The sequence below is a fragment of the Ictidomys tridecemlineatus genome, chromosome 4, assembly GCF_052094955.1.
Source record: "Ictidomys tridecemlineatus isolate mIctTri1 chromosome 4, mIctTri1.hap1, whole genome shotgun sequence".
NCBI lineage: Eukaryota > Metazoa > Chordata > Mammalia > Rodentia > Sciuridae > Ictidomys > Ictidomys tridecemlineatus.
This window is the reverse complement of record NC_135480.1, coordinates 11,739,833-11,764,107: the sequence shown is the minus strand read 5'-3', so window position 1 is coordinate 11,764,107 and position 24,275 is coordinate 11,739,833. Positions and strand designations below refer to the sequence as shown.

General features: G+C 56.9%; 2 protein-coding genes across 3 annotated transcripts; one reads left to right on the top strand and one right to left on the bottom strand.

Annotated features, from left to right (window-relative positions):
- Window positions 1-320: 320 nt before the first annotated feature.
- On the top strand, window positions 321-11,765 carry Tmem132a (transmembrane protein 132A). 2 transcript variants are annotated; one of them, XM_078045942.1, is made up of 11 exons: window positions 321-541; window positions 2,843-3,057; window positions 3,283-3,501; window positions 4,244-4,575; window positions 5,854-6,003; window positions 7,065-7,263; window positions 7,362-7,505; window positions 8,257-8,459; window positions 9,183-9,459; window positions 9,836-10,027; window positions 10,452-11,765. In XM_078045942.1, exons 1-11 carry the CDS (start codon window positions 454-456, stop codon window positions 11,490-11,492), a joined length of 3,060 nt encoding a protein of 1,019 aa, XP_077902068.1. In that variant the 5' UTR covers window positions 321-453; the 3' UTR covers window positions 11,493-11,765. The 2 variants fall into 2 exon arrangements, with proteins under 2 accessions (XP_077902068.1, XP_077902067.1); XM_078045941.1 differs by having other exon boundaries at window positions 324-541; window positions 7,068-7,263.
- Window positions 11,680-24,275, bottom strand: Slc15a3 (solute carrier family 15 member 3). Its single transcript, XM_005331532.5, has 8 exons — window positions 23,047-24,275; window positions 19,793-20,082; window positions 17,797-17,944; window positions 16,311-16,424; window positions 15,442-15,610; window positions 13,440-13,598; window positions 12,440-12,595; window positions 11,680-11,981 (listed from the first exon to the last, which is right to left on the bottom strand). Exons 1-8 carry the CDS (start codon window positions 23,605-23,607, stop codon window positions 11,827-11,829), a joined length of 1,752 nt encoding a protein of 583 aa, XP_005331589.2. The 5' UTR covers window positions 23,608-24,275; the 3' UTR covers window positions 11,680-11,826.

Below are 24,275 nucleotides of genomic sequence, written 5' to 3'. Positions count from 1 at the left end.
AATTCCGGTTCTGATTGAGACCGGCTGGTGCCTTTACAGGTGAGATGCCTACGGGGTGGGCGGAGGTAGAGGAAGCTCCTCAGGAGCTCCTGAGAGGGGGCCTAAGAGAACACACCTTGTGCCTCCTGGCAGAGGCGATCGTCTCCTGGGAAGTGGCCTTCTCGACTTCGGACGCGGGGGCGCTCTGGGGTTCGGGATCCGCGGGGCACTAGGACCCGGCGGGGCGGCGGGGGCAGCCCATGTGCTGCGCTGGGCTCCCTCCCTCCGCGCGGCTCCCGCTCCATTGTCTGGGAACTGCAGCCGCGGGCGGGCGGGCGGGCGGGCGGGCGGCAGCAGGGACCCGGCCGGCCAGCGCGGCCGGCGCCGAGCGGGCGCGGGAGATGCCGGGCCGGACCGCGGCCACCTGAGCCGGCCGCCTCGTCCCCGCCTTCGGTGGGCAGGAGGTGCGCCCCGATGGCTGGGCGCACGGCAGCGGCCCCCCGGGGGCCCTACGGTCCCTGGCTCTGCCTCCTGGTGGCCCTCGCCCTGGACGTCGTGAGAGGTCAGCGGGAGGGGAGGGGCGGGGCGGGGCGAGGGGCGGCCGAGCCGAGGGCGGGCGCGGGAGATGCCCTCGAGCAGGGGACCCTCGGGTCCTCGGACGAGCCCCAGAGCGCGGTCGCCGCGCAGCGTGCCCTGGGCTGGAGAGGTCCTGCTCCAGGAATCCGCCCTGTGGCTTTCTTCACCTTACACCACCCGGCAACTCCTTCCTGACCCGCGACCTGCCCGGTCCTCACCCCACTGGTCCCCGCACCATCTGGGAGCGTCCCCTCCAGCCCCGGCATCTAATCCGGTGCCCCTTCCCGGGAAGCATGGGGTCTCCAGCACTCACCAGTCTGCAATCCTAGAAGCACCACTTGTGGTTCCCAGTCTCCTGCCTCCACCATGAACCGACCCCCGACCCTGAATGGAAATCAGCCCCTTTGCCAGAGACCTAACCCTGCGAAATATGTCGCGCCCCGTCCCTGCCCCAAGGAGCTCTCTGACCTTGGAGTTGCCAGGGATGGCCCCATCCTTGCCTTCCTGAGCCTTCTTGGGGGTACCCACCATTGGGGGAAGGGACAGCAGCTCTCCTGTGCCTGGGCTGGGGGTCGGACTGTGCTTGGCATGGGCTGGGCAGAGAAGCCGTAACTGCGAGGTGAAGGGTACCATAGGGGAGTGGGGGACAGTGAGCGTGCTCTACCCGCCTTCCTCTACCGAAAGCGCCAGTCCGTGGGAGCCCGGCCGCAGAGCATCTTATAATTATGGAGGCAGTGGAGTGGGAGGTGGGCCAGAGTCCGAGAGCCACCCCCAGGGAGCAATAAATAGTCACCTGTTATTCTTAGGGGGCAGGGGGAGCATCTCTTGCAGGGAAAGGCCAGGAAGAATGTTCCAATGAAGCTGTCCCCCACCCCCAGTCCAGCTATGGGTCTCAGAGGGAGCTGGCTCTGGGGCTGCTTTCAACCACCTGCTTCCCTCCCCCAAGGGACCCAGTGGGAGCCCTAATAACCCCTCGGACAGGGAGAGGAGGAAAGCTTTGTCACATCCATTATTCACCAGCACTAATCCCACTTCCAAACAGCACTCTGCAATTGACAAAGCACTCTCCTGTCCCCAGGGTCGCTAAATGTTCTTACCCATTCTATAGGTCAGGAAACTGAGTCTCCAGGCTGTAAATGATTGGCCCAAGTCGTGGAGGCAGAGTGAGGGCTTAAAGTCAGGGCTGCAGGCTGGCAGGAAGGGGGAATTCCAGAATGATAAGTCAATGCCCACAAGTGAGGACAGGAAGACAACTAATTCAGAAGAGGCCATCAGGCCTGCAGCAGAGACTGGCGGGAAGGCAGATATCCAAGGAGGGCTTTTTGGCTCTGAAGGAGGGAGGCGCCACTAGTGGAGGAGTAGTGAAGCCCTCAGGACAGGCTGCTGCTGTGGAGAGTGCAGAGGTGGCAGAGATGTCACCACTGTAGCCTAGCCTGGGCTCAGTTTCCAGCTGTGAGACCACAGCTGGGGATCTTAGCCTCTCTGCCTCATTTTCTAAATCCACAAAATCAGCTTCAGAGTAATAGAACCTGATTCACAGAGTTATTATGGAAACTGAAAGAGCTCATTCATGTAAATTGCTCAAAAAAAGTATCTGTGTATGGTTAGTGTTCAAAAAAATGTTCATCCTCTTTAGCAGTACAGACAAATATGGGCTTAGTGGTCCTTTGTCTTCTGGTGATTGAATATTTCATCTCCCTGGGTTCAAACTTTCCACCCTGCCCCTGGGGCACACAAGTGGCTTCACTGACCTCTGTGGCACTTCCCTGTCCCCAATCCTACACTCTCAGACCCAGATGGGACAGAGAAGAAGGTGCAAGCTTGGAAAGATGTGTGGGTTGCCATGGTAACAATGTCGGGCAGGATTGCTGAGTCCAGCCAAGGACCCAGGGACAGAGAAAGTGTCTCTATGTGGGGAGGGTCATACCGCAGAAATGCCCTGGCGGAAGAAGCAGGTAGGTAGGGGCAAGAACAAGGAGGAGGAGACCGAGAAGGGGAAATGGAGAGAGGACGTCCAGGTCTGTGGAAAGTAGAGGAAGGAATGACCAGGAAGCTCCATCCAGTCGGGAATCTTGACCCCGGTTTTGTCACCCGCTGTCTGTGTGAGGGTCTTGGAGCTCCAGTTACCTCATCTGAGAAATGGAAAGATTCCCCCACATCCTGGGGCCATGGGACATTTGGCCCATTTCTTCCTCCACCATTCACCGCCACGGTGTCCCCAGAGAGTTCAGTTCAGCCCCTGCCAGTTCTGGAGCGGTCTCCATCTCTACCCCTCATTCCTCCTTAGTGGACTGCGACCAGGACTCTCTGGACCCCATCTACCTGCCAGCAGCCCTGGAGCTCCTCGATGCCCCTGAGCACTTTCGTGTGCAGCGGGTTGGCCACTATCCACCTGCCAACTCCTCTCTGGGCTCCCGATCTGAGACCTTTCTGCTCCTGCAGCCCTGGCCCAGGGCTCAGCCGCTTCTCCGGGCCTCCTACCCACCTTTCGCCACTCAACAGGTAAGGAGGGGCCACAGGAACTTCCAGGCTCACAGGGCTCAGCGTCTGAGGTCTGCTGCGTGGCTCAGGGGCTCTCCCCAGCCTCACCTGTGCTCCAGATGAAGAACCTGAGCCCCATAGTGGTTCTCTCCTGCCAGGCTGGGATTAGAAGCCTGACATCTCAGCATCCCAGATCTCGCCCACCTCCGCCTCCTGCTCTCTTGAACCTTCCCATTCTTCCTCCAGGTAGTCCCTCCTCGGGTCACTGAGCCCCACCATCGGCCAGTCCCGTGGGACGTACGGGCTGTATCAGTGGAAATGGCTGTGACTCCAGCAGAGCCCCATGCACGCGTCCTCTTCCACCTAAAGGGACAAGATTGGCCACCGGGGCCCAGCAGCCTGCCCTGTGCCAGGCTGCATGCCACTCACCCTGCAGGCACTGCCCACCGGGCATGCCGCTTCCAGGTGAGTAGGCTGGCCCTGCTGCTTGCTGTGCCAGCCTGCAGGTGGCCCCCAGGGTGGAACGGAAAAGGCTGAGCACATCTGGGCAGGTCGTGGGCCACCTGACTCCATTCCTTTACTACTAGCTCTCAGTCCTGTGAAGGGGTTATTTGGGGCTCCTTAAGGAGTTCAGGTCATGTGTGTGATTTTGAGCAAGTCACTTAATCTCTCTGAGACTTAGTTTCTGCATCTGTAAAATGAGGTAACAATTCCCACTTCCTATGGAGTTGGAGCAAGGAATAAAGGAGACAATGTAGGAGTCACTTGTGGCGATTTCATAAGGTGCTACACTGAAACCCTCAGCATGTGTTTGCATTATTGTTTTTGTGATTTTTATTTCGGCTATTTTGGAGCCTGGAACAGGAACCCAGTGGAGAGAGGTCCTTCTCAGGCTTTCGGATTCTGAGAAGCGACCTGAGTTGTCTCTAGTGAGGGTGGTCCTGGTGGGTGGTCCTGGGGCATTGGGATTGGCTCACTTTGGAATGAGACTGTTCCCAAAAGCAGAAGTCTGACCTGCACATGGGTGTGTTCTGAGACATAGACCTGGTGTCCAGCTCCAGCAGGTTCCTAGTTTGCTGTCACCTGGGATACGTCCCTGGCCCTGCCTTCCATGGGCTCCTCCAGTTCTGTTTTTTTCCTGCTGCGGGTGATAGGATTCTTCCCTCCACCCTGCCCTGGGCCAACCATAGCTACTTTGCCTTCGCAGCCATTGCTGGGCGCCTGCGTGGTGGAGCTGGAGTTCCCGTCGCACTGGTTCTCCCAGGGCTCCACCACCCGGGCACAACTGGCCTACACGCTGGAGCCTGCAGCTGAGGGCCCTGGGGGCTGTGGCCCTGGCGGGGAGGAGGACCCTGGGGAGCAGGCCCTCCCAGTGGGTGATGTGGAGCTGCGCCCTGCGGACCCTCCACAGTACCAGGAGGTGCCTCTGGATGAGGCAGTGACTCTGCGGGTGCCTGATGTGCCAGTGCGGCCCGGCCAGCTCTTCAGTGCCACCCTCCTGCTACGGCACAACTTCACAGCCAGCCTCCTGACTCTGCGGTGAGCAGGGGGCCCCTGGGGATGGTGGTGGGTGGGAACCTCTGCGGGAACGCTGAACGGCTACATACCGTTCATGGAGCTTTTGATGGAAACCTTGGCCTCTGCAAGACATGGGACCCTCAAATCTTCAGGCAAAGAGCTACAGGCTCCTGTGATGGGCACAATCCTAATTTTGGTCCAGTGAGGCCAGTGTTGCCTGTGTTCTGGGGCAGCTCCAAGGTTCATGGAGGGAAGACAGGAAAGGCTTTGGACCTGGAAGCACAGCACCTAGGGCTGCTCTGTGGCTTTGATGCTGCCCTGGGGGTATCTGCCCAGCTCCGTTCATCTGCAGAGCCTCCCTGCCAGCCAGGCTTGCTCAGGGGCCTGGCCTTTGGACAGAGCCTGCCCTTTCTTATAGAAGTTTCCATTCTTATGTCCTTTTCTGCGGGGAGATTCCCCCAGTGAAGCCCCCCACCCCTCCCACACACACCCCAAATGCAGCTGACAAGGATTGGAATGTGACTTGCCAACTCTGCATGCATCTGCCCTCCCCCCCCCTTCTGTGCTTACTCACACCCTTCTGTGCTCACTCACAACTCACTGAACAGATCTTTCTCCAACAATTACACTATGCCCTGTCTTGTGTCTCCACTCTGGAGGTACAAAGAGGTACAAGGCCCAGCCCCCATTTGGCCCAAAGGAGCCCCATCAGTAGGGAAGGGTGTGATGGATGGGTGTGAACTAGATGGGAAGGCACCAGGTGTGTCATTCATGCACCGATGGAGGATGAAGTGTTGTGGGTGGAGTAAGGGAAATTCATCCACCACTGGAAGAGCTTTCCAAATGAAATGGTATTTGAATTGCCGGAGGCTTTAAAGAGTGAGCAGATGAGGCCAGAAAGGGTGGTGCAGGCTGAAGTACGGCCTGAGCCAAGGCCTGCAGTCGTTCATATGCACTGTGTATCTGGGGGTGAAGAAGTTTGGGGGTGACTAAAGCAGAGAGTGAAGGGGGGATGTCACAGCCCCAGGGAGGCTGGACCAGAGCCCAGAGGGGCTCGAATGCCAAGCTGAGATTGAGCCCATAGGCAATGGCAGTCATAAGTGATCTCAGAGTGGGGAGAATGTTCTGGTTTCCCACATTCCGCGGAGATCCTCTGGGAAGGATGGCGAAGAGAAGACGAAGTCTGGAGCCGGGAGACCAGGCAGGAGGCTGATGTCCTTAGCTTCTTGTCTTCCCCGCTGTATCCAGTTGTCAGTTCAGCCCTCACCTTGACAAACCAGACCTCTAACCTCTCACCAGGATCAAGGTGAAGAAGGGGCTGCATGTGACAGCTGCCCGCCCAGCCCAGCCCACCCTCTGGACTGCCAAGCTGGACCGCTTCAAGGGCTCTAAGCACCACACCACGCTGATCACCTGTCACCGCACTGGGACCACAGGACCAGACTTCAGGTGGGCAGTTCCCCTCCCCCAGGGGCAGAGAGGGAGAGCTAGCCGTAGAGTGCTAGTGGGTAGACTTGGGAGCCCAAGGGAGGAGGGCTGCATGCTCCCTCCATACCCTCACGTGAGCAGGCACAAGAACAAAGTGATAAGGAAGCAGCACAAGCAGCAGTGTAGTGTCGTTCATTCATGCATTTGGCAGGATTCATGCAGACCCAGCCACAGGCCGGGTCTAAATGCTCTCTGCAAGACAACCCATCCTGCCATCCAGGGACAGCCTTCTCAGCCACTATCCACCCTCCAACCTCACCACACGGGCCCCTTTCTCTTGGCCATTAACATTCCCAAGAAAAACCTAGCTGGAATTCATAACATCTTATCCATGCCCTGACCCTAGCTGGGTCAGGGCCATGGGCTTTGTAGACCCTGTTGGAATCCTGCTTCTGACACCTTTTGGAAAAGGGGACCCCAAGAGAACAGCTCTTCCAGAAATCTCATGGATAAGCCAGTTCACATCCTCCGATCCTAGCCTCTGTTTCTTTGCTTGTAAAATAAGGGTAATAATCATCGCTTAGGTTTTGTGAAAATAAAAGACGGCATAACATAGCAAGCACCCAGGACAGCTCCTGGCACAGGGGTGTTTGATTCAGCAGGGCCGTGAGGGTTATGATGCAAAGGGTTTAATGTTTACTGTCTGGTCCTGGGACTTGGCAGTGCAGTCCCTCCTTGGTGGAACTCATTGGGTACTTTATACCACTCCAATGGCTATGGGAAGCTGAGGTCCAAGTGGAGGGGACAGGAAGGCAGGGGAGGCAGCAGGCATTCTGGGAGCTGGTTAAACAGCTGTATGGATCCTGAGAGGCCTAGAGTGGACAAGAACTCGGGCTCTGGAGCAAGGATGCTTGGCTTTGATCCCAGCCCCACCACTTTTTGCTATGTGATCTTAGGTGAGTTACATAACTTCTCCACCTCAGTTTCCTCATCTGTCAAAGAGGGATACTCATCGTGCCCGCCTCATGAGTACAGGAAGTGCCTGGCAGCTAGCAAGCACTCTGTTCCTCTCTTCTGGCCAGTAGCCCCCTTGAACTGTCCGAATTCCTGTGGGTGGACTTTATGGTGGAGAACGGCACTGGCGGAGGTGTGGCGGTCACTCGCCCCGTCACATGGCAGCTGGAGTACCCTGGCCAGGCCCCTGAAGCCGAGAAGGACAAAATGGTTTGGGAAATCCTGGTGTCAGAGCGGGACATAAGAGCCCTCATCCCACTGGCCAAGGTAAGGTGGCCTCTGTCTGTACCCAGCAAGGCCAGGAGCCAGTCCTGGGAGCTCTGGAAACTGAGGGGCCTGGGGCTGAGCAACTTCTGCACCCCCAGACTGAGGAGCTGGTGAATACGGCACCACTGACTGGAGTGCCCCAACGTGTCCCTGTGCGCCTAGTCACTGTGGACAGCGGAGGAGCCCTGGTGGAGGTGACAGAGCACATCGGCTGTGAGTCGGCCAACACACAGGTCCTGCAGGTGAGTGGCAGGTGCCCACCTGTGTGAGTATACATTTTTGCGGCACCAACATGCACACACTACTTACCTCTTTCTCTACTGGGACCCCAAGAGAACAGCTCTTACAGAAACCTCATGTGTGGGACCACGGCTTCAAGATTTTTCTCCCAACCACCTTTCTCTAGAGTGAAGTGGGAGCTGTGTGACCTTAGTCACTTTTATGTCCATCAAGACACTAGTAACGGGCTGCACTGGTAGAGCTGAGAGCATGCTCTTTGGGATCAGGAAGTTTTCGTTTTAGACCCATTTTTTGTTATCAACTGTCTGTTTGATCATAGGCAGATCTCTTAACCTCTCTTGGGTGGGACTGCTTCACCCTTCCACCTCTGACCACCTAACTGAAGCTGGTTGCCTGGTAGCTCCAGCATCAAGGTCAGAGGCCAGCACTAATCAAGGGCCAAAGCTGTGAATTCAAACCCCTCTCTGCCAGGAGCAGGTCTCTGTTGTATCCAAATAGCCAGTTTCTCCAGTTGAGGCCCCAGAGAGCTCAAGGAATGGCCCAGTTGCTCTCAAGAGGAATGGATCTTGGATGCAGAGCAAAATCTTCATCAACTAAGCACAGTGGCTCAACCAACAGCCCATAGGAACATGCGTTTGGGTGAAATACAGAATTGCCTTTCGTTTTCATGGTCTGGGGTCAGGGATGCGCTGTCTGGCCCACACTTGTTATTTATTCTTCTTAGCCTACCTTCCTGTCTCTGCCCTTCCCCAGGTATCTGAGGCCTGTGATGCTGTCTTGGTGGCTGGCAAAGAGAGCCGGGGTGCCAGGGGCGTGCGCGTGGACTTCTGGTGGCGTCGGCTGCGGGCCTCCCTGCGGCTGACAGTGTGGGCCCCCTTGCTGCCCCTGCGTATTGAGCTGACTGACACCACCCTAGAGCAGATCCGCGGCTGGAGAGTCCTTGGCCCCACCGAAGGGTGAGTGTGGGCCTGCAGAAGCCGACTGGCCTTTGAAATCCTGCTGAGACTGAGTGTGCAGGGCCTAAGCTGGGTTCCGAAACACAACACTGCTTGTTACTAGCATCTCCTTCCGCCCATCCTGCCCTAGACTTGAGCTCTGACCACTTTATTTGAAATCAGACCACCCTCCACACTCCTCGCTGCCTCGCTTCCCCCTGTTGCGCCCATCACTTCCTGATCTGCTCTAGGACAGACTCATTCGCCACTCCTTCCCCACTCGGCCCCCGGGGTTCACTGCTGTATCCTGGAAGCCTAAGATGGCTACTATGGAATAGCCTGTGGAGGAGGTGTCACCAGAACCCTCTGGAACCTAGCTCCCAGGTCTTACAGAGTGAACGCCCCTGGGTTCCCCACACATATTAGCCTCCACGTGGTTCCAACTGGGAGCCAAAGGCAGGTGAAAGCGACTGGTTAGACAGGGACACGCACCCATCAGGAACCCGGCTGGGGCGCCTGCCGAGTTTGCCGACAGGAGCTGCGCACCATCGGAGCCTTTTTTTTCTTTCCTTTTTCTGCTGGGGACCGAACTCAGGGCCTTGGGCATCATCCACACCCTCTTTGTGCGCAGAGGCCGGCTCCCGGTTAGGAGCCAGGAGCTGGGAGCCAGGGAGGCAGGGAGGCTGGGAGGCAGGGAGGCGGGTCTTCGGTGGGCGGGGTCCACCCTAACGCCCCGCCCCTCAGGGCGCCGGAGTCGGAGGCTGCAGTGGCGGAGGAGGCCGAGCGGCGAGCTCGCGGCTGCCGCCTGCAGTACCAGCGCGCAGGCGTGCGCTTCCTGGTGCCTTTCGTTGCCCATCCGCTGGACGGTGGCCGCCGCCTTACTCACCTGCTCGGCCCGGACTGGCTGCTGGACGTGACTCACCTCGTGGCGCCACACGCCCGCGTGCAGGACCCGCGTGTAGCCTCGCTGGAGGGCGGCCGCATCCTAGTGGGCCGGGAGCCCGGTGTCACCTCCATCGAGGTGAGCAGGCAAGGGATGCTGCAGAGCAGACCCCCTCAGAAAGGTGTGGGTGTTCACACGAGGCACACAGCAGGTGTGAAGAGTGTGGGAGGCGCCCGGCTGTGCCTGGGGAGAGCTGGTGGGCAGTCGATGCAGGAGCGCGGTGGGATTGAGTGAGAATGGGGTGACCATGCCATGGAAGTTCTTTAGGTATAAGAACCGTGGGGGCCAGGTCTCCACTGTCCCCTCGATGTGGGATTGGGGTCTGGATACTTATACGGCCTAGAAGTTGGGGTGTTGAGCAGAGCAATCTGTGAGGATTCTAGAAGCGAAATCAGATCCCTTTGGCTGGGGGCTGCGTAGGAAGCCCCCTTCTCCAGCTCCTTCCTACCCACAGGTGCGATCCCCGCTGTCTGACTCGATCCTGGGGGAGCAGGCACTGGCTGTGATGGAGGACAAGGTCTCGGTGCTAGAGCTGCGGGTGCAGCCAGTGATGGGCATCTCCCTGGCCCTGAGCCGTGGCACTGCCCACCCTGGAGAGGTCACTGCCACATGCTGGGCACAGTCAGCACTTCCTGCCCCAAAGCAGGTGATGGCTGGGAGTCGGGGGGATGAGGTGAAAACCTACAGGCAGGGACTCATGGCCGAGGAGGATGGGAGGGAGAGAGCCCTGGTACCTCGACCCCCTTACCTTAGGGATTTCAGAACAAGGACTGACTTCCCCATGAGGTACTGAGCTCTCTGCAGCTGGAAGCCATCAAGCTGTGGCTGGCTGGAGTGTAGCAGTGGGAGGTTGATTAGATGGCTCTGAGGACCCTCCCAAGGACAGAGACTCTGGGGCTGAGTGGCAGACAGGTGATTGACACACGTCCCCTCTCTCCCTGTGTTTTGTCTATCTGCCTGTGTCTCTGTTCTCTCTGATCTCTCCGTGTGGCCTGTCTCTGTGGGAGTGGTCTCTGTGTGCATGCGTGCCTGCCCTCGCGTGTCTCTGCCTGTGTCTGTGTGCCCTACAGGAGGTGGCCCTCTCCCTATGGCTGTCCTTTTCTGACCACACGTTGGCCCCCGCTGAGCTCTATGATCGCCATGACCTGGGCCTGTCCGTCTCAACCGAGGAGCCTGGTGCAGTTGTGCCAGCCGAGGAGCAGAGTGCCCAGCTCGGGGTGGTGGTGAGTGGGGCAAGCGCAGAGGGGCTGCCCCTGCATGTGGCTCTGCATCCACCGGAGCCCTGCCGCCGCGGCCGCCACCGTGTGCCCCTGGCCTCTGGCACTGCCTGGCTGGGGCTGCCCCCTGCGCCCACACCAGCCCCTGCCCTCCCATCCGGCCCTGCCCGAAGCCCGCCAGCCACAGAGGCCAGCGTGGGGGGTGAACGGCAGGCAGCAGGCAGTGGCGGGGGCAGCGTCGTTGTGAGGGGCAAGTTTGAGCGGGTGGAGGAAGAGGCTGGAAAGGAGGGCACCAAGGCTAGGGAGGAGGAGGAGGAGGAGGAAGAGATGGTCCCTGCCCCTCAGCGGGTCACCGACCTAGAGCTGGGCATGTATGCCCTGCTGGGAATCTTCTGTCTGGCCATCCTCATCTTCCTAGTCAATGGCGTGGTCTTCGTGCTGCGATATCAGCGCAAAGAGCCCCCAGACAGCGCCACTGACCCCGCCTCCCCCCAGCCTCACAACTGGGTCTGGCTGGGCACTGACCAGGAGGAACTGAGCCGCCAGCTGGACCTGCGGTCCCCTGGCCCACCCAAGGGGGAGGGGGGCTGCCCCTGTGAAAGTGGGGCCGGAGGGGAGGCCCCGGCCCTGGCCCCTGGCCCTCCGGGGGGCACCACCAGCTCCTCGAGCACCCTGACCCGCAAGGAAGCTGGGGGACGGCGAAAGCGAGTAGAGTTTGTGACGTTTGCGCCAGTGCCCCCTGCCCCGCTGCCTGAGGAGCCTGTAGGGGCCCCGGCTGTGCAGTCCATCCTGGTGGCAGGCGAGGAGGACATCCGCTGGGTGTGTGAGGACATGGGGCTCAAGGACCCCGAGGAGCTTCGTAACTACATGGAGAGAATCCGGGGCAGCTCCTGACCCTTCTCTGTCCCACCAGGCCCAGCGTCGTCAGCCACCAGCTCAGGCAGCAGGGGTGGGTGGGGGTCCAACCAAGCCGCTTGCCTGTCCTTCCTGCTTCTTCTCTGGTGCTTGTTGATCCAAGTCCCCTGCCTGGTCCCCTGCGAGGACTCCCACCCTTCTCCCTGCCCCTTGTCATGGACCACGGTTGTGAGGAAGGGCTTAGGCCCCTTATTTATGGGAACCATTTCATTCTAATGTTGGGTACAGAATAAACTGAGAAGGAAACCGCCACGCGGGGACTGCTGTGCCGCCGTCTGTCCTTGGGGAGAAGTGCGGGCTTGGCGGGCCCTGCTCAGCCCCTGTCCCTGCTAGAACAGTTTTGGACGGATAGGCCCTGTCGTGCTCTCTCGTAGCGACGAGCGATCCAGATGAACAGGGTGGCCGTGACAGCCTGAATGCCAGCCAGCAGGAAGAAGTAGCGATCCATCTGGCAGTTGTTGATGTTCCCTGAGGAAGGAGGGGTTGGCATTTGTCAGGAAGGGCTCCTTGTCTTGCATCCGCTCCCTGCCATGTCCCCGACCCCGGGCTGGCGGCTAAGGTAAAGCGGGCAGTGGGTGCGATCCAGGGACCCTGGTAGAGAGCCCTCCAGGTCTGGCTCTCTCAGTGTCCCCCCGGGGGAGTCTCTAATTTCCCTCTGAGAAAAGTAACTGGCCGGAACGAGAGGGTTCCAGAAGCCCAGAGGAGCCTCGCAGGGCCACTGAGTTCAGTGCTTCCTTCTGAACAGCTGGAGAAACCGAGGCCCACAGTGAGGCCACGTTGTGGGGGACGGGTCATGTTTGGGCTGCAGCCCATTTCCCCCAACGCCAGCCCCCTGGTCCATTCTGCCTCGCATCAAAGCCCACAGCAGTCGCCGCTTCCTTCCCGCCCCTCCGTCCACCCCCTGCCGGGGAGACCTCCATACTCACCAAAGTCCTCAGGGCAGTACATCCAGCCCCCTGGCAAGGACAGTAGTGCCACGAGGCTGGAGCCCAACAGGGAGCCCACCCCGGACAGGCAGAAGAAGATGCCCATGATGGCGCCCTGCATGGAGCGCGGGGCCTCCGAGTAGGCAAACTCCAGGCCTGTGGGGAGGACAGGGAGGGGCTGAGGAGGAGCTCTGTGCACCTGCTGGGCCACCTGCCCCCTCCCACAGCCCCTGCGGCTGTGAGGGAGCTGGAGCCCCCCGGGCCACCCTCCCATCTGCTCTGCTCATCACCATCTGGTTGATCACCTCCTTGCTGACCCCCTGCCCTGGACGCTGCACACACTGCCCCAAGAGCTCTGGCACCTGTCCTGCCCCTCCTATTTTAGGGATGGCACCCCCAGATAGCGCCATCTGACTCCCTACCGTCGTCATTCCCTCTGCCTATGAGGTCCTCTCTCCCACCTGCTGCGTGCTGCCCTCCCCTCCCCCACTCTACAGCACGCTCAGGGTTTATGATTCTCATGAATGTCCCCCACCCCAGCCTGAGTGAGCTCACAGGGTTGGCTTTACCTCTATGTCCCACCCCACACCTCGCAGAGGAGCCCACCCCAGGCTTGTGGCTCCAGCTCCCCGCCCAGTGCTTGTGAGAGAGACGGGCGCGCATAATAGGGCAGGGTGCTGTGGGCAGGGAGGACCCTTCTGCTCAGGGGCTTTGACGTTGAGGTTCAGAATTGAAAGGGGAAAGGGAGACCGCCCAAGGCAGGGGGGATAACAACTGCAGACCCAGAAGGTGGGGGACATGGCCCTGGGGGACATGTGGAAAGTGGGTGTGGGAAGTGCCTTTTCACCTCCAAATTCCCAGGACGTATCACAGTGGCTGACTCCAAGCCACTGCCTTCCTCAGTGTGCAAGTCCTGGGGCTATGCCCAAGGGCCCCAGCCTGGAAGCATCCAAGGGAAGAGCCCAGCACAGGTGCAGGGCAGGGGAGGGGACCCAGGTACCTGGGATGCTGGCAAAAATCTCACTGATCCCAATGAGCAGGTACTGAGGGATCTGCCACCAGATGGACAGCGGGGCTGCGTAGTACAGGTCCTTTCCAATCACCTGGGACACCGTCTCATTGTGGGAGATGTACTGTAAGCGCTCCATCTCAAGGACTCCTGGTGGGGGAGCAGAAGGAGAGTCCAGCCAGGCCCACCCCAAGCCCACCCACAGCAGACTTCAGTGCGTGATGGGTGCTATTACATAACCAGTGATTGGTTGACTGGCCTGGAGGATGAGGAAGATGTGAGTTCGGACTCCTCTTTTTGCCTTGGCTGACGGGAAGCTCAGAGCTAGATTTGTACCTGGCAGCAATTACTCTCGCTTATCAAGAGCCTGGGATGGCATTCTTGCAAATGGAGAAAGTGAAACCTGGGTTGAGCACCCAGCCCAGAATGACACAGCTGATAAGTAATCAGGGTTGGATCTGAGCTCCAGTATATCTGGTTTCAAAGCTGGCCTACTTTTCACAGTGTCACATGACTTCTGGATTGCAATGTTAAGTATTATGGGAGTGTTTCTAACCTGGCTTTTAGGTTTGTTTAATCTCTTTCTCTTCCCTGCCTGGAGGACAACTGTGCTCTAGTGGAACAAACACTGAACAAGGAGTTAGGGGACATGGGTTCCAATCCTGGCCCTGCCACTGACTTGCTATATGACCTTCGACAAGTCACTTAACCTCTCTGAGACTCAGTTCCCTTGTGCAAGAAGCAGGAGTAAAATTCCCAGGGTCACTAGGAGGATGGAATAGGAGAGAAAGCATTAAAGCACATAGCCAAAAATGAATCTAGCTTGATTTTCATATTTTCCACATAATACTGTTTATTGAGCTTCAGTTTCTTCAGCTTCAACTTGGGATCCAGTCACATTACAGGTGCTACGCAGACTCCATCGCCTCTAATCCTCACCACACCGGACTATGAAGGCAGAGCCTGGCCCCGCTCCAGGTCTGAATGCATTCCTATCCCTGCTGAGAAGGTGCAGCTTGGAGATGTGATGCAACTTCAGGATCACAGAGCTCCTAGGTGAAAGGCTTCGGGTTGAGCAACAGCATGAAGCCTTCCTTACCTGAGCCCTTTTAGGTTTATTTTTACATTTTATTGATTGGTTGGTTGATTTTTTATGGTGTTGGGGATCAAACCCAGGATCTCACATGTCTAGTAGGCAAGTGCTGTCCCAGCCTAGCATTTTACACACACACACACACACACACACACACACACACAGGCTTCAAATGCTTTTGAAATAGAAAAAGGAAGAGGATTTCTTTTTTTTTTTTTTAAGTCCTGATTTGTCCCCAAGAGGCAGTGAGTGCATCTTTGAAAAATCTACTCCAACCCCCTCTCCACCCCACCCTTTCTTTCTTTTTTTTTTTTTTTTTCCACAGCACTGGGGATTGAACATAGGGGCACTGTACACACTAAGCTGTATCCACAGCCCTTTTGATTTTGATTTTGAGACAGTCTTGCTAAGTTGCCAAGGCTGGTCTCCTTTAACTTGTGATCCTTTGCCTCAGCCTCCTGAGTTGCTGGGGTTGCAGGTATGCCACACTATACTCTGTGCATTATCCAGAGAAGTGGAAAAAAGGAGGAGGAGGAGGAGGAGGAGAGGGAGGGGGGAGCAGGAGGAGAAGAGGGGGAGGAAGAAAAGGAGGAGTGGGGAGGAGGAGGAGGAGGAGCATCAGCAGCATCATCATCATCCTTCAAGGAGCCTATATCCCACTGGGGAAATAGTCGCTCTTCTCTCTGCCTGAGTTTACTCATCTGTCAAAATCAGAGAGGCAAATTCAATGAGCAGGGTCTCTTTTAGCTTGACCTCCTGGGAGGCTACGGCGGACACCTGTGTGTGGGTGTGTTGGGGGGCACGTGGCCTGGGCCACAGCTTCAGCATGGTGGGGCAGCCCCTCCACCCTCACCTCAGACAGACAAAGGCTAGATCTCAGCCCCATGCCCCTCCACATACCTGCTACAATGACGGAGGTAAAACCAAAGAACATCCCCAGAGCCATCTTCTGCAGAGCCGAGGGAAGCAGCCCCCGCCGCAGCAGGAAAGGGTCAATCAAGTGATCCTTCAGAGGGACGAGAATCAGCACCACCACCACGTTGGCCAGCAGGAGCCAGGCTTCTGGGAACTGGGCAGGAGGCAGCCATGAGGGGCAGGCTAGCAGCGCAGAAGGACTCCGGGCTGGACTCCTCAGACCTCAGCTTCAGAAGGTCTCTGAGTAACCCAGGACCAGCCCCCTGCCCCCTCCAGACCTCAAACTCCTCAGCTGTGTAACCAGGGGGCGGATCAGATCAGGGATGGCAAATAGGTTCCTCCTGTATCCTATCAATTGGTGGTGGCTGCTTAGCACATTCATGGGCTCCTCATGAAAACACGTCATGATTGATTAGTGATGTCTGCCACGGTCGAGGAAAGGGAGTATAATGACAAATATGTCATTTATCTGCCAGCTCTGAAAACCTTTGATTTTGAGTCTCTGCCATGCCAAGGAACTGACTTAGGAAGTTCTGGTGGAAGGCAGAGGCCCAGGTGTCCCAGGGTCCCAGAGACAGAGGGAACAGGGCAGAGTTGCAGGGAGATCTATCTGGGCTCTGTCTGAGGGTGTGACAGGGACAATGAGGCCTGCTTCAGAGCCACAGCATGGAGCAGTGAAGCTGACCGGAGCAGGATGCCTGGGTTGTGGCACAGGGTCACCCACCCTCCAGGTGTTTCCCTTGTATCCAGAGGGTGCCCTGCAGCTGGAGGAGGGGAGGGCTAAGGGGCTTCCTTTCCCTTCTAGTTCCGCTCCTGCTGCCTGAACTGGAGGCTGAACACGCGCTTTGCCTCACCGTGTAGCCTTTGCTGCTGCTGCTGCTCAGAGCCGGGGAGCTGTTGGCAGGGTGGGCTGGGAATATGTTGGGGATGTGGAGGTGGAGGCCTTGCAGGACGTAGGTGGACTGCATCTGTCAAGAGAGGCCGAGGGGACGCTGCTGTGGAGCTCCTGGCTCCAGCCCCATGGGCTCCCAGGTGCTCCCAGGGAGGCCATTCCTCTGCAGCAGCACAGGGCAGCTGAGCAGCTGTCCGCTCCCCCAGCATCGGGGAGAAGGTCACCCCCGTCCCTTCTTTCCTGAGAGCCAGGTTCTCTGGCCAGTCCAGTGCTTGCAGCCTTATCCCCAAGCCAGGGAACAACTGGTCCTGCTCAGAGTTGTGTCTCCAGGGAGCAGCCCAGAGTGGGGCTGGATAATGTTTGTTGAAATGGGGAGGATAATGACATGGTTGACCCCTCAAAAGGTTCTCCTCTGGCACTGAAGGCAAGCAGAGTCCCGCAGGTTACCGTGCACAGGAACTGCATAGGCACTGCCAACTCCAGAATGGCGCTGGACATAGCACCCCGCCTCCTGCCACACCAGGCATTGTCTCTAGCTGCTATGCACCAAGAGGTCCAGGGGACTCCCCAGGAGGGGCGGGCGCAGGGGAGGGCTCAGGGTGCTCCGGGTAGCAGCTGATTACTAACCAATAGGACAACTGGTATGACAGAAAATGGCTATGGACACCCTCCCCGTGTCCCTGATCTCCTCATGGACACTCTCTGTGCCTCCCCTAAGTAGCAGGCTGGACTTGCATGACCCTGTCTTATGGGTTCCAATGAAGAGGCTATGGGGGCAACGACCTTATGGTCTGGGGATCAGGGGCTGGTTAGGCTGCTGTCCAAACACACACACACACACATACACACACACACACACACACACACACACACACACACACACCCTTGGAAGCGGCATGATGGTTGGGAGGCAGCAGCTCTCAAATCTGATCCCCACATCATCAGAGAAGCTTATTAAACAAGGTACTCCCCCCACACACAATTCTGTAGTCTGGTGGGGGGGCTTGGGAATCTGTGCTTTTTAAAAAGCTCTGCAGGAGATTCTAGGGTGCAACTAGGCAGGGAACCACAGTGGTCATGCGCTTGACTCCCGAGCCTACCCCCAACCTGCAGTGGGGCCTCGGCCACCAACACACCCTCCCTGCCACCCACGCCCAGTTGGAGATCTGAATGCACGGAGCTAAAGAGCTGCTGGTCTAAGCCGTCCAGGGCACAAGTCGGGCACTGGAGCCCAGAGGGGTGGGGCATCCGAGTCAAGGAGCTGGGCCTCCTGCAATCACCTGGGGTGGGGCTTTAATCACTGGGATGGGACCGTATCCGGTCCACAGCAGCTGGTGCAGAGCAGCAACTCATTTTGCTCTGGCCCTTCCTGCAGGCCCTGGGCTCCTAAGATGACTAATGAGGTCCTGGGGAGTCAGGGCCCCAGATCAAAAGGCAGGGGTGCCCACCTGGAAGTACACCATCCAGTAGGGCACCAGGGTCACCATTACGGGTAGGATCTTCATCAGCACCTGAAAGTTGGCAATGTCCTCTTCATGAGAAGGACCAGGCTGGGGATATCTGTGGTCAGGCAGCAGGTGGGCACCTTGAGCATCTCTGTGGGCCACAAGGACAGAGGTAAAATGGCAGCCATCATCATTCTCATTACCACGGCCACCGCTTTCACCTCCTCCACTATTCCCTAACCACCTAAGATCACCACTCACCACAGCCGTCACCTCAGCGGTCACCCCCTCGCCCCTCCACTCCACTGTGGACATCGTCTTCACCACCAGCACAAGACCAGTGTCCTTACCATCATCACTGCCACTGAAACCATCTCTCTACCCAGGTTTCATTTCTATCACTGTCACTTGTTTGCAGTGTTGGCACCACCACTGTTAATATGACCACTATGGTCTCTTTAGTAGCGAAGGTGGCCCATCATGTCACTCTCCATCTGTGGCCCCTTTGGGGCCGGAGGCGTGGCAAGCAGACTCTTAAGGGATTTTCTGGCTCACAGCATTGATTTGTCATGGGAACTAGGGAAGTCCCAAGACTCAGTGGCTGTCATGGATTTGACACCCAAATTCCCCTGTTGCCATCCCCCAGGTCCATTCTCAAGAATGGGCTCAAGGGGGACTTAATATCCCATCCTACGTGACAAGGGGTGGGAGTAGAGAGGCAGGAGTGAGGGAGCATCCTGAGACGTCTGGATAGATCCACACCCTGTACCCTTTGCCCTTTCCCCTTTGTCCTGAAAATTTCTGATTTCTTCTTGCCCCAAAGTCTTACAGCATCCTTTGAGATTCCCAAGGGGACACTACCAGTGTGATTGTCTCCAAAAATGGAGATGCATATCAGTCATGCAATGCCACTCCTCCAACAGCTGGTTCTGTCCCCTGCCACTGATTCCAGGCCAGCCTGTGACACTTTGACCAACAGAGCAAGGCAGAGTGATGCTCTGGGACAGCCAAACCCTCCAGGGCCTTAGGAAGACCCCAGAGCGTCCACTTCCTGCCCTCTGGAGCATTCATTCTTGGAATACTCCCTCTTGCAACCTGGACCCCCATGTGCTGCGGAGCTCAAGCCACAAGACGAGGCCACATGAAGGGGAACTGAAGCTCCAGTGGCAGTCCCAGCTGAGTTCCCAGCCCACGGTCATCATCAACTGCCAGCCACATAAATGAGTCATCTTGGATGAGCCCTTTCAAATCCCCAAATGACTGTGACCCTGGTGACGTCAAACTTCCTTGTGGAGCTCGGTCACCCACAGAATTATGAGAGGGGGTGAAAAGGTTGTTGTTAAGGCCAGTGAGCTGTGAGGTGGTTCGTTAGGCAACGACAGATAACCAGACAACCAGACTCTTGGCACCTGGTGACTACAGTCACAGAACCTCTAAAGTACAACAGGCTGCGGGGGACAAGCTCTTGACTTTTCCGTCTCGTTCTCACTGACAGGAGCTGTAACAGGCTCCGAGGTCTGCACACCCATGTGCTTAGCATACGCAGTCAATTAAGGTAGGAAGGAGAGGGCAAGAGGAAGCCACTGGGCATGTGCAAAGCCCTGCAGAACCTCCCTCCCTTGGATGTCAGCCAATGGGGGGCGGGTCAGGGGCGAGGTTGGCTGATTTAAGTCGGTTAGACTTAATAACCGGGCAGCGTTGCCAGGGTTGTCTTCGCCGCAGGGACCAACACCCTTGTCCCCACCTGCATCACCAACATCACACTGTCAAGACCATGACCGTCCTCACAGGTTCCCCAGTTAGAAGGTCACCGGTCATACCACTGTCACCACCACCACCTTGACCTTCACTGCCAGCCTCAGTCATGGTGGGTAGCTCTGGCCCCCTGCAGGGAGAAGGTCATCATAAAAGGCCGTTTGCTGGACCTGAACCAGAATGTCTGTCAGTTAGGCCACACCGCCCCAGAAGGGGACCTCCTTTCCCAGACGTCCCTTCTTACCTGGCAGCATGTCGGTGCCACAGCCAGGGGCAGCAGTTCTGGAGGGCAAGCTTAAGCATGGAGGACACTTGGCTGCCCGTGGGGGGCTTGGAGATAAAGACCGGGGAGGCAAAGAGGAAGATGAAGAAGGCCAGGCCCACACAGCCCACGGGGATGCTGTAGCCCACCAGGAAGCTGATGTTCTGCAGGATGAAGGACCCGACCAGCAGCGAGAACACGGCCCCCAGGTTGATGCTCCAATAAAGCCAGTTGAAGAAGCGGCGGGTGGCATCGCGGCCAAGATCCATCACCTGCCAGCCAGATAGGGGTAAGAGTGGGGTCAGGGTGGTCCAGGGGCACCGTCTGTCCCTGTGCCCCTCTCTCTCCCCCAGGGGCACTTCCTGGGTCAGTGGCTGGGCACTTCCTAATCTCTGATCACTACACTCATGCTCAATTAAATATTGGTTGAAACAGTGAGTAAATCTTTCTTTTGGGAGCCACTTGTTTGATTCGAACATTTTGGCACAGCTGTTTTTACATGCCCATGACACACATTGCTTTTTTTATTGTCACTAAGTAGTGCACCCAACAGATGTCACTTCATTCACTTCTGGTTGATTTATCCCTTTGTCTTTGACTGAGAAACCTACGCTATTCGTTACTTTTATAATCAGAAAAAAAGCCAATAAAGATCTCAGTTGTGTTCCACACGATTAAATATGATGTATGCATATTACTAAAAGAATAGTTCAAAAAAAATGAGAATTTCCTCATCACTTTGGAAGTGCAGAGACTGTATTGTAGCCCATCCCTGTGCCCAACTAGCCTCTGTTTTATACCAAATCAAACAAGGTTGGTATAATCAGGGAAGGTGGTCTTTGGATATGGCCCTAAGAGCAGGTTCTGACCCGATAAAAATATTTTCTTTTCAGGCCCACAAGCAAGGGCAGGTGGGCAGGAAATCCAAATCTATGCAGATTTAGATCAATCTGCAACAGTTAGGCCTCCAGTCTGCTGGCTTGGTTCAGTGACACTGGCTGTCCTGTCCTACCTGCTAAAACCTGGTGCCAGATTCTGATTCAGCAGGTCTGGGACATGGCCTAGCAACTGCATTTCTCAAAAACAGTGAAGACTGGGGTCATTTCTCAGGATAAATGATTCTCCACTTTGTTAAACCACCCATCCTTTCAAACACTGCCACCCCAGTCTCAGAATCCTGTACTGTCCTTCTACCCAGGGGACACATACTTCTACTAGCTAAGAAGATTCTACTTTCTGTACTTGCAGAGGGAAAAAGATAAATATTTTGCTCCCTGTCTAAATGCAGAATTATAATCCATACAGATGTGCTTAAAATTGCATTTCCCTGGAGATTCCAAGGGGACTTCCTAGTGATGGGGAGGGAGGGACAAGATAACTCATTAGAATCTTTGCTCTGGACTTTCAAGTGGAAAATTGAGTAAGTCCCATTATGAGCAGCCACTTCCATTTATTAATTGGAAATAAATGAATATGACAATTGTAACTCTAAGGGGAAGACCAGGCAGCCCATTCAGGGTATAAGTGAGTTCTTCCAGAAGGAGCAGACAGTTTGTCGAGAATGATGGATAGCCCTTTCTGAAATCAGCAAGTGTGTTCAATGCAGCTCCTGGGTATAGCTGTCTGCCGGATGGAGCCAGCCCTTCCCACCCCAGGTCTCCTGACTGACTGTTCCCCTGAATCCTGAAGCTGCCTCCTCAGTGCTCCGTTGCACCCACTCCTGTCAGCCCATCCATCTCTACATTGAGGCAGAACCATTTGTAATCCAGTGATGTCCATCCTCTCCTCGCCAGTATTTCTGCCCTGTCTTGGGTTCGGGTCTTAGTTCTATGCCAGCCTTCCAGTGCAGCCTCCTTCTGCTCAAAGTTCATGCTCAGTAAGTATGGGGATGCACAGGAACCACTGTCCCTGTGGATGCCATGGGAGGCTCTGTTCAGTGGCCTGGCCCCTGGGGGACCAATTCTGCCACTAGGATAAAGGAGACGATGGGCACTGGATGTCTGAGGTCTTTGGAGGTCAAGGGGCCAGGGAACGGGTTAAGGGTAGCTGGGGGTAGGTGGGTAGTGTGGGATGTCAACAAAAGAGCAGAATTAAGGGAAGATGGGAAGTTCTTATTCACAGGTGTAGGGGCTTTGAGTCTGAAGAAGGGGGAGAGGGACAGGGACACCCAGAGGGCACCAAGTGTCCCATCATCAAAGGAATCTAAATGGGTTGTACAAGTGACTCCTTTGCAAGGACACCAGACATGTGCTGGGCGCTGGATTGTGGATGCCAGTTGGATAAAATGATTCATTTTTAAAATGTCCCCTTTGTAAATGCAGTTAAAGAACACTTGAAACACTAGAGTCAAGGGGGGTGGGGAGCACAATTAGCCCAGAGGCCTGATCACACTGCTGCTAAAATCCGTTTCCAGGTCCACCCTATGGCTGACACCTGGTGTTTTCACGTGGCTGTTCGCAGTCTGTCTCTGGCTCTGCGTGCTGCCCCTGCTCGTTCACACTGTAACATGTCGTTTTAACAATACCCCACATTAGTTCAAATTATGGTCTCAGGTCCTACTGAGCAGAGCTACCAAAATATGGCCATGTTTTAAAGCACTTACTCATTTAGCAAATAGTTATTGAATTTCTTTTACACGCCACACTCTGTCCAAGGAAGAATGAAGAAAGGCTCAGAGGTTGAGATACATGCCCAACTGTCCCCTGCTGCTGAGGGGCAGAGCCGGGATCTGAACAAGTCAGCCTGACAGTCTCTGGCACTGTTGATGGGAAAAGCCTGGCTGGTCCCTGCCCCAGCGCCCAGATCCCTAGAACACAGAGATGGGGCTCACAGTGGGGCCTGAGGTCCAGCTGCCCATGTCCTGCTTCTTGACCTGCTCTTTATGTCATCTTTCATAAGCTGATTAAACCCTGAGGTCTCAGAGTCCTTATCTGTAAAATGGGCATGATAATACTACCTACCTCCTGGGTAGTTAAGAGGGTTGAGTTAAAATAGTGAAAGCATTTAGCTTGGGCCTGGGACATGGCTCAAAGAAGGCCAACTGTGGTCATTCCTATTGTTGTCATTGATCTTCCAGGGCCAGCATCCCCTCTTCTTTCAAATAAGGAAGCTGGCCCAGAAAGGAGAAGTGGTCCGTCTGAGGTCACACTAGCCTCCTGGCTCCGGTCTCAGCCCCCACGGAGTTGCTATTCTTCAATCCCCTGGGCTTCCGGTTGGTGGGCCTTCCTGCCACTCACCTGGTCGCCCCCGAAAGAGGTGAGGCTGCTCCTCACGGAGCTGGCAGCCAGGGCGAGCAGCAGCAGTGTGGCGTAGAGGGTGGGCGCGCAGTAGGGGCTGGGCAGGGCGTGCTGGCAGTCCGAAGAGGGACAGGAGGGTCCCAGCGGCCACTCGGGCATCTCTCCGCAGAAGGAGCTGCGGCCATCTGGGATGGAGGTGGCGAGCAGCAGGCACGAGGCGGCCAGGTAGAGCAGCAGGCTGATGGTGACGACGCGGTGGCGGCCCAGGTACACGTCCGCCAGCCAGCCTCCCACGGGCGCCAGCAGATAGGAGGCGCCCAGGAAGACGAGCGCGGCCAGCGACGCCTGCTCGCCCGCCCAGTTGAAGTTCCAGCTGTTGAGGTACAGCACGAGGTTGGCGGCGACGCCGAAGAAAGCGGCGCGCTCCAGCATCGCCACAAGCAGCACCGCTGTCGTCGCCGCCGCCCGCCGCCACCGTCGGGGACCCCGCGCGCCGCGCGCTAGCAGCGGCCGGCGCTCCCCGAGGATGTGGGGCTGCTCCGTGGCGCGGGGCCAGGGCATCCTGGGCGCCCCGCCTGGGCCCCGGGCCTCGCCCTCCTTTCTAGCCCTCTAACCCCACTTCCCCCGTCCTGCCTTCCTCTCTACCTCTCCGCTCACTCCTCCACCCCCTCCTCCCTTCTCCCCTTCCCACTCCCAGCTCCTCCTCGCTCTGCTCTCCTCCCCAGGGGTCTCCCTGGCCCTGTCCTCTCCTTCCTGCACCCTGACCCGGTCTCCCCTTCCTTTCAGCCCTTCCTCTCCACCTTGCTGCCCCTCCCCCTCTTTCCTGCTGGTCTCCCCGGTTGGCTGCTCTTTCTTAACTGTGGTCCCCTCCCCCTATGACACCTGGGCCTCACTGCCCTCCCACGGGCCCAGCCGCCCCTGTGGGCTCCTCCACGCTCTTGTCCCCAGACTGCCTCCCCTCCTCTCCCAGTCCCTTCTGACTCTCCCTCCAGCTCAGCCTCTGTCCCCCTCTCTGCTTCTTAAGAAATTCTGGGCTTCCCTCCTTCCCCTTTCTGTCCGCAGCTAGCTGCGTTTGTCACATGGTATTTAGGAGAAATGAAAGCTTGGGTCACAAGGCCTCTGCCCACCCAGCTTTCTAAAAATCTCCTCTGCCTGTGACCCTCACCCCACCTCCGCTAGCCTTCCACGAGTCTGGAGGGCTACTTTCTGTCTTTCACTTTCGTTTCTCC